This window comes from Pelodiscus sinensis, chromosome 32, assembly GCF_049634645.1.
Source record: "Pelodiscus sinensis isolate JC-2024 chromosome 32, ASM4963464v1, whole genome shotgun sequence".
Taxonomy (NCBI): domain Eukaryota; kingdom Metazoa; phylum Chordata; order Testudines; family Trionychidae; genus Pelodiscus; species Pelodiscus sinensis.
This window is the reverse complement of record NC_134742.1, coordinates 2,073,826-2,087,587: the sequence shown is the minus strand read 5'-3', so window position 1 is coordinate 2,087,587 and position 13,762 is coordinate 2,073,826. Positions and strand designations below refer to the sequence as shown.

Here is a 13,762-nt window from a genome sequence, read left to right as displayed (position 1 = left end):
CCTGCTCGTGACGGCCCCCACGCCCGATGTGTCTGGGGAGAGGGGTCGGGTCCTTCCCTGAGCGTTTTGGCAAGACACGGGACCCAGCCGCCCTGCCCCACGGCCAGAGTCCACGCAGGTTATTGATTGGAGGCAGCTAATGATTAACGGCTGGCCCGTGGGGTCAGGACTCTGTTATTAACCGGGCGGCTTCGTTCGCCTAGCGCCTTGCTCGGTTTTTGTTCCCTCCTCCTCCTCCGTGTTCGAGTGGGTCTGTCTGTCTGTCTGTCCGAAAACTCCTCCTAAACGAAGCGCCGGGATTCGGCCTCTGGTCCTGACTGACGGCAAGGTGGGCGGGGCCAGGACAACGGGCGGTCCTTGGAATGGGACTGGTTCCCATCAAGAAAAAAGGCCGACTCACTAGCTTGGTGAACTCGGCACGGCCCCACCCAGGACGGATGCAGCCTGCCAGCCCCCCCAAGCACCCTTAAGGGAGGGCAGGGGGGCGGGCAGCCCTGCCCCACACCCTGTGTTTGTTCAGGACGATGGCTGGTTTTGCCCCCTCGTCCGGGAGCCGGGGAACGTGCACCGTTCTCTGCGTTCCTCGCTCCGGCTGGGAAGCGCAGGGGGGCAGGGGACACGCATGCTTGGCCCCACGCTGCGGCAGTGACAAAGGGCTGGGGTTGTCCTCCCCGCGCCCCCCGGGCAACCGAAATATTGAAGCCCTCCGCCCCACCGCGGCGCCACGGTTTCAGTGAAGAAAAACGAGAATGGAGATAAGGACCCGAGCTACCCCGGGTCCGGCTTCTAGGACAGGGACAAAGCGGAAAAGCTGGGGTGACCCGTGTGTCCCGAAGCACTAAGAGGTCCGGTGGGGTGAGTTCGGTGCCACCTCGAGAGGGTTCATGGAAGCCCAGCCGATATTTCTCAGGAGGGAAACACATCTGCGGGGGGAAAACAGCTGTTGGGGGGGGGGTCTTACAAACCCGCTGGGAGTGTTTTCACTCATGCTGATTGAAAATAGGCGCCAATCGGTGTTCCTGCTCATGTTGTTCCCCCCAGTGTGCGGAATGAATTTTATTACGGCATGTGCGGACGTGCACCACCTAGAGAAACACACCTTGCTGTCTGCCCACCGCCCGGCTGGCATTTGAATCTCAACAAAGTGCAGGCTGTCTGTTAGCCCCGCCCCTTCTGCTTGAGGCCCCGCCCCTTCTGCTTGAGGCCCCGCCCCATCCAGGCCCTCCCCACACCCTGCGACTGTTCAATCGCTGTCTTTTCCAGGGAAATCACCAGAGGCTTTATTCCAGGGCGGACTGATTCAAATAAAAATAATTGAAGTATCTGATTTTCTATTACTCCGAATTTCAACCTCCCCCTTGTCACATTGAAACAGTCACATCCAGGCACTGAGCACCCCTCTGCAGGCAGCCCCCCCTGAACCCCCAAAACTCCCTCCCCCTTGTCACATTGAACCAGTCATATCCAGGCACTGAGCGCCCCTCTGCAGGCAGCCCCCCCTGAACCCCCAAAACTCCCTCCCCCTTGTCACATTGAACCAGTCATATCCAGGCACTGAGCGCCCCTCTGCATGCAGCCCCCCGAACCCCCAAATCTCACATCAAACCAGTAACATCCAGGCACTGAACGCCCCTCTGCATGCAGCCCCCCGAACCCTCAAATCTCACACTGAACCAGTAACATCCAGGCACTGAGCGCCCCTCTGCATGCAGCCCCCCGAACCCCCAAATCTCACATCAAACCAGTAACATCCAGGCACTGAGCGCCCCTCTGCATGCAGCCCCCCGAACCCCCAAATCTCACATCAAACCAGTAACATCCAGGCACTGAGCGCCCCTCTGCATGCGGCCCCCCGAACCCCCAAATCTCACATCGAACCAGTAACATCCAGGCACTGAGCGCCCCTCTGCATGCAGCCCCTCGAACCCCCAAATCTCACATCAAACCAGTAACATCCAGGCACTGAGCGCCCCTCTGCATGCAGCCCCCCGAACCCCCAAATCTCACATCAAACCAGTAACATCCAGGCACTGAGCGCCCCTCTGCATGCAGCCCCCTGAACCCCCAAATCTCACATCGAACCAGTAACATCCAGGCACTGAGCGCCCCTCTGCATGCAGCCCCCTGAACCCCCAAATCTCTCACTGAACCAGTAACATCCAGGCACTGAGCGCCCCTCTGCAGGCAGCCCCCCCGAACCCCCAAATCTCTCACTGAACCAGTAACATCCAGGCACTGAGCGCCCCTCTGCAGGCAGCCCCCCGAACCCCCAAATCTCACACTGAACCAGTAACATCCAGGCACTGAGCGCCCCTCTGCATGCAGCCCCCCGAACCCCCAAATCTCACATTGAACCAGTAACATCCAGGCACTGAGCGCCCCTCTGCATGCAGCCCCCTGAACCCCCAAATCTCACATCGAACCAGTAACATCCAGGCACTGAGCGCCCCTCTGCATGCAGCCCCCCGAACCCCCAAATCTCACATTGAACCAGTAACATCCGGGCACTGAGCGCCCCTCTGCATGCAGCCCCCCGAACCACCAAATCTCACACTGAACCAGTAACATCCGGGCACTGAGCGCCCCTCTGCATGCAGCCCCCCGAACCCCCAAATCTCACATCGAACCAGTAACATCCAGGCACTGAGCGCCCCTCTGCATGCAGCCCCCCGAACCCCCAAATCTCACACTGAACCAGTAACATCCAGGCACTGAGCGCCCCTCTGCATGCAGCCCCCCGAACCCCCAAATCTCACACTGAACCAGTAACATCCAGGCACTGAACGCCCCTCTGCATGCAGCCCCCCGAACCCCCAAATCTCACATCGAACCAGTAACATCCAGGCACTGAGCGCCCCTCTGCATGCAGCCCCCCGAACCCCCAAATCTCACATTGAACCAGTAACATCCAGGCACTGAGCACCCCTCTGCATGCGGCCCCCCGAACCCCCAAATCTCACATCGAACCAGTAACATCCAGGCACTGAGCGCCCCTCTGCATGCGGCCCCCCGAACCCCCAAATCTCACATCGAACCAGTAACATCCAGGCACTGAACGCCCCTCTGCAGGCAGCCCCCCGAACCCCCAAATCTCACATCGAACCAGTAACATCCAGGCACTGAGCGCCCCTCTGCATGCAGCCCCCCGAACCCCCAAATCTCACATTGAACCAGTAACATCCAGGCACTGAGCACCCCTCTGCATGCGGCCCCCCGAACCCCCAAATCTCACATCGAACCAGTAACATCCAGGCACTGAGCGCCCCTCTGCATGCAGCCCCCCCGAACCCCAAAATCTCACATCGAACCAGTAACATCCAGGCACTGAGCGCCCCTCTGCATGCAGCCCCCCGAACCCCCAAATCTCACATTGAACCAGTAACATCCAGGCACTGAGCGCCCCTCTGCATGCAGCCCCCCGAACCCCCAAATCTCACATCGAACCAGTAACATCCAGGCACTGAGCGCCCCTCTGCATGCAGCCCCTGAACCCCCAAATCTCACATTGAACCAGTAACATCCAGGCACTGAGCGCCCCTCTGCATTCAACCCCCCCGAACCCCCAAATCTCACATCAAACCAGTAACATCCAGGCACTGAGCACCCCTCTGCATGCAGCCCCCCGAACCCCCAAATCTCACACTGAACCAGTAACATCCAGGCACTGAGCGCCCCTCTGCATTCAGCCCCCCGAACTCCCAAATCTCACATTGAACCAGTAACATCCGGGCACTGAGCGCCCCTCTGCATGCAGCCGCCCGAACCCCCAAATCTCACATTGAACCAGTACCATCCAGGCACTGAGCGCCCCTCTGCAGGCAGCCCCCCGAACCCCCAAATCTCACACTGAACCAGTAACATCCGGGCACTGAGCGCCCCTCTGCATGCGGCCCCCCGAACCCCCAAATCTCACATCGAACCAGTAACATCCAGGCACTGAGCGCCCCTCTGCAGGCAGCCCCCCGAACCCCCAAATCTCACATTGAACCAGTAACATCCAGGCACTGAGCGCCCCTCTGCATGCGGCCCCCCGAACCCCCAAATCTCACATTGAACCAGTAACATCCAGGCACTGAACGCCCCTCTGCAGGCAGCCCCCCCGAACCCCTAAAATTCCCTCCCCGTCACACTGAACCAGTAACATCCAGGCACTGAGCGCCCCTCTGCATGCGGCCCCCCGAACCCCCAAATCTCACATCAAACCAGTAACATCCAGGCACTGAGCGCCCCTCTGCAGGCAGCCCCCCGAACCCCCAAATCTCACATTGAACCAGTAACATCCAGGCGCTGAATGCCCCTCTGCATGCAGCCCCCCGAACCCCCAAATCTCACATTGAACCAGTAACATCCAGGCACTGAGCGCCCCTCTGCAGGCAGCCCCCCGAACCCCCAAATCTCACATTGAACCAGTAACATCCAGGCACTGAACGCCCCTCTGCATGCAGCCCCCCGAACCCCCAAATCTCACATTGAACCAGTAACATCCAGGCACTGAACGCCCCTCTGCATGCAGCCCCCCCGAACCTCTAAAATTCCCTCCCCGTCACACTGAACCAGTAACATCCAGGCACTGAGCACCCCTCTGCAGGCAGCCCCCCGAACCCCCAAATCTCACATTGAACCAGTAACATCCAGGCACTGAACGCCCCTCTGCATGCAGCCCCCCGAACCCCCAAATCTCACATTGAACCAGTAACATCCAGGCACTGAATGCCCCTCTGCATGCAGCCCCCCGAACCCCCAAATCTCACATTGAACCAGTAACATCCAGGCACTGAGCGCCCCTCTGCAGGCAGCCCCCCGAACCCCCAAATCTCACATTGAACCAGTAACATCCAGGCACTGAGCGCCCCTCTGCATGCAGCCCCCCGAACCCCCAAATCTCACATTGAACCAGTAACATCCAGGCACTGAGCGCCCCTCTGCATGCAGCCCCCCGAACCCCCAAATCTCACATCGAACCAGTAACATCCAGGCACTGAGCGCCCCTCTGCATGCAGCCCCCCGAACCACCAAATCTCACATCGAACCAGTAACATCCAGGCACTGAACGCCCCTCTGCATGCAGCCCCCCGAACCCCCAAATCTCACACTGAACCAGTAACATCCAGGCACTGAGCACCCCTCTGCAGGCAGCCCCCCGAACCCCCAAATCTCTCACTGAACCAGTAACATCCAGGCACTGAGCGCCCCTCTGCAGGCAGCCCCCCCGAACCCCCAAATCTCACATCGAACCAGTAACATCCAGGCACTGAGCGCCCCTCTGCATGCAGCCCCCCGAACCCCCAAATCTCACATTGAACCAGTAACATCCAGGCACTGAACGCCCCTCTGCATGCAGCCCCCCCGAATCCCTAAAATTCCCTCCCCGTCACACTGAACCAGTAACATCCAGGCACTGAGCACCCCTCTGCAGGCAGCCCCCCGAACCCTCAAATCTCACATCAAACCAGTAACATCCAGGCACTGAACGCCCCTCTGCATGCAGCCCCCCCGAACCCCCAAATCTCACATCAAACCAGTAACATCCAGGCACTGAGCGCCACTCTGCATGCGGCCCCCCGAACCCCCAAATCTCACATCGAACCAGTAACATCCAGGCACTGAGCACCACTCTGCATGCGGCCCCCCGAACCCCCAAATCTCACATCGAACCAGTAACATCCAGGCACTTAGCGCCACTCTGCATGCGGCCCCCCGAACCCCCAAATCTCACATCGAACCAGTAACATCCAGGCACTGAACGCCCCTCTGCAGGCAGCCCCCTGAACCCCCAAATCTCACATCGAACCAGTAACATCCAGGCACTGAACGCCCCTCTGCATGCAGCCCCCCGAACCTCCAAATCTCACATTGAATCAGTAACATCCAGGCACTGAACGCCCCTCTGCAGGCAGCCCCCCGAACCCCCAAATCTCACATCGAACCAGTAACATCCAGGCACTGAACGCCCCTCTGCAGGCAGCCCCCGAACCCCCAAATCTCACATCGAACCAGTAACATCCAGGCACTGAGCGCCCCTCTGCAGGCAGCCCCCGAACCCCCAAATCTCACATCGAACCAGTAACATCCAGGCACTGAGCACCCCTCTGCATGCAGCCCCCCCGAACCCCCAAATCTCACATCAAACCAGTAACATCCAGGCACTGAGCGCCCCTCTGCATGCAGCCCCCCCGAACCCCCAAATCTCACATCGAACCAGTAACATCCAGGCACTGAGCGCCCCTCTGCATGCAGCCCCCCCGAACCCCCAAATCTCACATCAAACCAGTAACATCCAGGCACTGAGCGCCCCTCTGCATGCAGCCCCCCCGAACCCCCAAATCTCACATCAAACCAGTAACATCCAGGCACTGAGCGCCACTCTGCATGCGGCCCCCCGAACCCCCAAATCTCACATCGAACCAGTAACATCCAGGCACTGAGCGCCACTCTGCATGCGGCCCCCCGAACCCCCAAATCTCACATCGAACCAGTAACATCCAGGCACTGAACGCCCCTCTGCAGGCAGCCCCCCCGAACCCCCAAATCTCACATCAAACCAGTAACATCCAGGCACTGAGCGCCACTCTGCATGCGGCCCCCCGAACCCCCAAATCTCACATCGAACCAGTAACATCCAGGCACTGAACGCCCCTCTGCATGCAGCCCCCCGAACCCCCAAATCTCACATCGAACCAGTAACATCCAGGCACTGAGCGCCCCTCTGCATGCAGCCCCCCGAACCCCCAAATCTCACACTGAACCAGTAACATCCAGGCACTGAGCACCCCTCTGCATGCAGCCCCCCGAACCCCCAAATCTCACATTGAACCAGTAACATCCAGGCACTGAGCGCCCCTCTGCATGCAGCCCCCCGAACCCGCAAATCTCACATCGAACCAGTAACATCCAGGCACTGAACGCCCCTCTGCATGTAGCCCCCTGAACCCCCAAATCTCACATCGAACCAGTAACATCCAGGCACTGAGCGCCCCTCTGCATGCAGCCCCCCGAACCCCCAAATCTCACATCGAACCAGTAACATCCAGGCACTGAGCACCCCTCTGCAGGCAGCCCCCCCGAACCCCCAAATCTCACATCGAACCAGTAACATCCAGGCACTGAGCGCCCCTCTGCATGCAGCCCCCCGAACCCCCAAATCTCACATCGAACCAGTAACATCCAGGCACTGAGCACCCCTCTGCATGCAGCCCCCCGAACCCCCAAATCTCACATCGAACCAGTAACATCCAGGCACTGAGCGCCCCTCTGCATGCAGCCCCCCGAACCCCCAAATCTCACATCGAACCAGTAACATCCAGGCACTGAACGCCCCTCTGCATGCGGCCCCCCGAACCCCCAAATCTCACATCGAACCAGTAACATCCAGGCACTGAACGCCCCTCTGCATGCAGCCCCCTGAACCCGCAAATCTCACATCGAACCAGTAACATCCAGGCACTGAACGCCCCTCTGCATGCAGCCCCCCGAACCCCCAAATCTCACATCGAACCAGTAACATCCAGGCACTGAACGCCCCTCTGCATGCAGCCCCCCGAACCCCCAAATCTCACATCGAACCAGGAACATCCAGGCACTGAGCACCCCTCTGCATGCAGCCCCCCGAACCCCTAAAATTCCCTTCCCGTCACATTGAACCAGTAACATCCAGGCACTGAGCACTCCTCTGCATGCAGCCCCCGAACCCCCAAAGCTCCCCACTCCCTCCCAGCTTGTCTTTCTGCTCCCTGGGCTGAAGGGCCGGGCCGGTTCCCGGCTGCGCCCTGGCACCGATTCGTGTGGGAGTCAGACTTTGAGCAGGGCAGGGCCCGAGAAGAAAACGGGGCCAGCGACTTGGGCCTTACCCACAGCTCCTTGTCCCCCCCTCCCGACACCCGGCTGGCCGAGGCAGGCAAGCGAAAGCGAACACCGGCGCCGCTCCGGCAGGCGGCCATGAAGCCCTCCCCGCGTCGCCCACGGGTGCCTGTGTGCGCGAGCTGCCAGGGCCCCTTTCAGATCCCGGCCACCTTCCGAGGGTGCCAACACCAGTTCTGCCGCTTCTGCGTCGCCCCTCTCCGGGGGGGGGCGGGTCTCGCCTGCTGCCCCCTGTGCCCCAAGGCCCCCGGGCCGGGAGAGGAGAAACCCGAGGGGCAGCCGGACGACGGGGCTGAAAAAGCCAGCCGGGAAGTGAGTGACAAGCCGGAGAGGGAGCCGGAGTGCGGGGAGCACCGGGAGGTCCTGGACCGGTTTTGCACCGAGGACGGCACCCTACTCTGCCGGAGCTGCCGGGACACGGAGGCTCACCGCGCCCACGCTGTGGTTCCCACGGAAGAGGCAGCCCAGGAGTTCAAGGTAGGGCTCTCTTTGGGGGAGACCTGACCCACACTGCTGCCCCAGGGCAGGAGCACGGCCCGGCAAGGGTGCCCAGGAGCCAGGACACAGCTGCGCCCAAGAAATATTCCACCGCACACTTCGCTCCTACCCGCCCGCCATCCTCAGCGTGCCCTGTCATCTGGGCGCTCATGCGAGATTCCACTGCCCCCAGCGAGGTAGGCGTGTCTCCGGGTGGTGCACATCCGCACCAGTCTTTGTGCCCATAAAATTATTCCGCACATGGATTGGAAAACTCTTCACCTGTCCGAGAAAGCTTAGAAGGAACAGGCCAGCGACAGCTAATAGGCACCCTGCCCCCACCGAGGTGGGTGTGTCCCCGGGTGGTGCTCATCTGTACCAGCCTGTGTGCCCATAAAATTGTTCCACACATTGATCGTAAAAGATCCTCACATAGCTGGGAAAACTTAGAAGGTTGAGGACACTGACAGCTGATTAGCACTCTGCCCCAGCAAGGTGGGCATGTCCCCAGGTGGTGCACATCCGCACTGGCCCACATGCCTGCAAAATTATTCCGCACATGGACAGGAAAAAGCTTGAAAAGCTTAGAGGGGACAGGCCACTGATGGCACCCAGTGCTCACTCACTAAACCCCTCTGCCAAAATGAGACCAAGGCATTGCAGCCTTGGGTTGTGGGTTCAATTCCTTCCCCACCCCACCTACCCCGGGGGCCACCGGGCAGTCACCCAAAGCAGGGGTGGCCCTCCAGGAGAGATTCATCAGATGAGCAGAGCGCTGGCAGCGGGTGTGTCTAGTGGTGGTGCACATCTGCACGTGCCATGGCGCACACCATAAAATTTATTCCGCGCCTGGATGGGAAAGTGAGAGGGGAGGCTGAGTCCGACCCCCAGGAAACATGCACCGAGCCCTCCGTGCAAAGGCTCACGGGAAGGGCGTCCGCGGTGCTTTGCTGGAGGATGTGCACCCTCGCCCCATCATTCCCGTCCATGTGCGGAATAAATTTTACGGTCTGCGCCAAGGTGGGGTGGTGCGCAAGGTTTCCCACTGGGCCAGGCCCGAGGGAGGGGGATTCCCGGGGGCTCACACTCTGTGCTTGTCTTGCCAGCGGGAGCTGGGGGCGGCCATGGAGCGCCTGGAAAAGCAAGTGGACAAGGCATGGGAGCTGAAATACCTGGAGGGGAAGAAGACAGCAGAGTGGAAGGCAAGACCCTGAGCTGTGGACTGGGGGTGGGGGACCGGCCGCCCCCTGTTTGCCTGGATCCGGACCCCCCCAGCCTCTCTCCAGCTCCCCAGCCCTGTGGCTCCCCCTCCTTGCCTGTGCCCTGACCCCTCCTGTTCCTGCCCCCCCCCCCCCACCGGCGGATGTGGGTCTATGATCGTTTTCCCGGGGTTCTCTCCCACCTTCCCCGTAGGCGAAGACGCACTACCAGCGCACGCGCCTGGAGGCCGAATTCGAGAAGCTGCACGACTTCCTGGACGCGGAGGAGGAGCGGCTGCAGCGGAAACTGAGGCAGGAGGAGAAGGAGACCCTGACGAAGTTGCACGGGAATCTGCGGCGGCTCTCGGAGCAGGGCGCCGCTGGGATGCAGCTGATCCAGGAGCTGGAGGAGAAGGGCCGGCAGCCGGCCGCCAATCTGCTGCAGGTGGGCTGCCGCCGCCCCCTTCCCCACCAGACTTTCACCAGCGAAGGGGCTGGCTCATTAATATTCATGAGGCGAGCTGACGGGAGGGGGAGGGGCCCCCTTCTGTACACACAGGGAAGCCGCCCTCCCCCTGTAACCACTTACCTAGAAATAACACATTGTCAGCGTCGGAATGGACGCTGGGGGGGGGGGTCAGGTCCCGAAAAGGGCAGAGTTAAGGTTATTTGGGAGCCGTTTTAGCCAGGCCTCACCCGAAGACCCCCCGAACGCAACGTTACCATTGAGGTTTACAGTTCAGGGAAGGCTCTATTTTATGATGCAAATAGCGTACAAACCCCACCAACGAATCCTCGTTTCATACTATCCCCGCAGGACGTAAATTCCTCGTTCCATTTTCTCCTTTCAGGGCGTGAGAGACATCTTGAGCAGGTACCTTTCTGCAGCGCCTCCTGTTAGAAATTTCGCATCCAGGTTGGCCCCTTCCCGGGAGCAGTAACGAGGACTCTGTTCTTCTTAGGAGCGAGAGCATGCAAGTGCAGGAGCCGGAAGCCGTGTGCACGGACCTGAAGAACGTCTACAACATCCCTAAGATCGATATTATCGACCTTCTAAGGCAATTCAAAGGTAAGCGAAGACCGTTCCTCTAGTCGGAGCCTTGCAGAGGTTGAACCTCTCTAATGCGGCGCCCTAGACCGGTTCCGAACGAGAGAACCTGACCGGTTCCGAACGAGAGAATTCGCCGGACCACGGAGGTCGGTATTGTCCGGCAGCGCTACCAAAACGTCCGCTGCTTCCTGGGCTCTGTGAACACCTGGATGGGTACATTGAAGCTAAATAATTGCACAGAACACAGAGCCGCAGCTGGTGGCCATAAATAAACGTTACAGGATCGCGGGAAACGTGGCCACACCCATGAAAAGTGGCGATCCGGCGAACTCCAATCATGCCGGACCACAGGGGTTGACCAGAGAGTTCTGGATTAGAGAGGTTCAACCTGTACTGTGGAGTTTCCCGTGGCGTTCACGACTTAATCTGAGGACTATGCTCGACTCTCCGTTTCCGTTTTTGCAAAACGGCTTGCACGGGGAGCAAGAAAATCGTAGACACCTGGCCCGAGGCTCAGCTGACTCTGCAGCCAGCCCTTGTCGATTGGCATGGAGAAAGGCTTGGATTCATCGCAACGGAGTGTTGACTCTGAAACCTAATGGTGGGGGAGTGAGGCAGCATTGCCGCTTTCACCGCAAGCATTTTGCACGGGAGCATCCAGCGCATGTTCATTTGTCGTTCCCACAAGGCCAAGCTGCTGGCCAGTGTTTAAACCCCGCCTCACCTCCATTTCCAATGTTTTTAGCTTCCTCTTCTGAACACCCCAGTTGTCCGTTGTACAGCACGTTGAGGACTAAAAAGTGCCGGTCTTGATATGTTCACACTGCCGGGGTCAGTCCTTGATATGTTCACACTGCCGGGGGGTTTAGTGAGTGGGCACTGGGCGCCATCAGTGGCCTGTCCCCTCTAAGCTTTTCAAGCTTTTTCCTGTCCATGTGCGGAATAATTTTGCGGGCACGTGGGCCAGTGCGGATGTGCACCACCCGGGGACATGCCCACCTCGCTGGGGCAGAGTGTTAATCAGCTGTCAGTGTCCTGTTCCCTCTAAGTTTTCCCAGGTATGCGTGGATTTTTTCCAATCCATGTGTGGAACAATTTTATGGGCACACAGGCCAGTGCAGATAAGCACCACCCGGGGACACACCCACAGGGGACTGGCCTTGATGACTCACGAGGTTTCTGCCCGCCCTGTGACATTTTCTCTCTCTTTTCCCCCCAGTGGACGTGACTCTGGACCCGGACACGGCTCACCCCAACCTCATCCTGTCCGAGGACAAGATGAGCGTGACCCACGGCGCCACACGGCAGGAGCTGCCCGAGACTCCTGCACGCTTTGACCCCTATCTCCTGGTGCTGGGTTCCCGGACGATCACATCGGGGAAATGCTACTGGGAGGTGGAGGTGGGAGACAAACCGGAGTGGGACGTGGGGGTGTGCAGGGACACGGTGACCCGCAAGGGGCAGGTTGTGATGTCCCCTAGCAATGGATTTTGGAGAGTTTGGTTGAGGAATGGAGACCAATACAAGGCCGTGATCTCCCGCCCCACCCTCCTCGAGGTGGGCGTGCGGCCCAGCCGGGTGGGAGTTTTCCTAGACTATAAGGCGGGCGAGATCTCGTTTTACAACGTGACGGACCGGACCCATCTGTACTCCTACGGCGCGGCCTTCTACGGGGCCCTACGGCCTTTTTTCAGCCCTGGCCTCCAGCAGGGAGGGGAAAACGCCACCCCGCTGACAATCTGCCCAAAGTCTCAGGGCTAGAGCCGAGGGGGGTGACAGGCACACACAAGAAATCCGCAGTTGATGGACCTCACCTCCATCCTCTTTTTGCGGAAAGCTGCTCGAGTCTTGCTCATCATAACATCCCCCGGCGAGGAGTTCCACAGGTTAACGTAGTGCCGCGTGCCAAAGGCAAGAGTAGATGTGGTGCCATGTGGTGCCACGGGGGTGGGAGGTACTGAATGGGGGTATGTGTTGATTGCTGAAGGGATTTCTGGGAGAATGCCCCGCCCCCTAAAAAATATGTCGGGAAATGACAACACATTTGGCTAACTCAGTGGTTTCCAAACTTTTCGGCTTCACGCCCCCTTTTTGGTTGTTGAGAAACCCTCACGCCCCCCCTCCCTAAAATAGCAGCAACACTTGGGGTGGGATTGACGGGGAGGGTGTAGCTGGGTCGCCTCGCGCCCCCCCCTGCAGTTTCTTCATGCCCCCCCCCCCCCAGTTTGGGAACCCATGGAAACCGTTAAGAAGGGACTCATTCAAAACAGAAGAAAAGCTGGTGCGTGTTTTTCCCCCTCTGTGTTGAAATCCCGTGTGTGAGCTCACGTTTTTCACCACAGTGTGGACGTGTGAAGCCATTTCACTAGCTGAGAATGGGCTGAAAATCAGGAGCCGCGCAGACTTCAAAAAATGCGCCCCCTTTTAAGACGAAAACACCAAATATCGGCATTTTTCATTGCAATTTCGAAAGCTGGCCTCTTGTTGTTGTGTTTTTTAAGGGCCAACCAGGGAGGCTATAAAGGAGCTGTCCTGTTTTGGGGACACTCAAAAATCAAAGGTCTGGACGTTTTAAGCCCTTGATCCTGCAAACGCTTTGTCGCATGTTTAATTTTGTGCCTGTAGGTAGTGGCACTTGAATGTACCGCACGAGACTTTAGGAAGACTTCTTAGGGGAATGGTGAAAATTCATTTCATAGGGAAGGTAGGAATTTGGCTGCTAAAATTAAATGAGACGTTAATAGCGACCGCTCGGCTGCGCTTTGGGGAGAAGAATTGCTTGCTAGACGCAAAAGCGGGTCCGCGTTGAAACTGACGACGCGTCACTGAAACGCACGGCCATCTTTCACCCCTCGAAATGCGCGGTTCCGGAATCAAAGCGGGCTCCTTTGCTGCTTAGGGTTGCCAGGTGTCCGGTTTTCGTCTTCACAGTCCAGTAATTGCGTCTTCTGTCCGGGGAAAAAAAACGGAAAATACCGGACATGTAAAATATCCGGTATTTTCTAATTTTCTCGGATGGCAGACTGTCGGGAACATTCTTCCCCTGCCTGATGTATGGCAAGGGCAGGAGGAGCAGGGAAAATTTAAAGGCACAGGGACTTTTTTTTCTTTTTAAAGGCACGGTGACTTTTTTTCTTTTTAAAGGCACAGTGCCTTTTTTTTTCTTTTTAAAGGCACG

At 58.6% G+C, this 13,762-nt stretch overlaps 1 protein-coding gene across 1 annotated transcript; it reads left to right on the top strand.

Moving 5' to 3' along the window:
- Positions 1-7,809: 7,809 nt before the first annotated feature.
- On the top strand, positions 7,810-13,762 carry LOC106731674 (E3 ubiquitin-protein ligase TRIM21-like). The gene is made up of 6 exons (XM_075913793.1): positions 7,810-8,334; positions 9,441-9,536; positions 9,748-9,978; positions 10,385-10,407; positions 10,496-10,602; positions 11,804-13,762. The coding sequence occupies exons 1-6, from the start codon at positions 7,936-7,938 to the stop codon at positions 12,343-12,345; spliced, it is 1,398 nt and encodes a 465-aa protein (XP_075769908.1). The 5' UTR covers positions 7,810-7,935; the 3' UTR covers positions 12,346-13,762.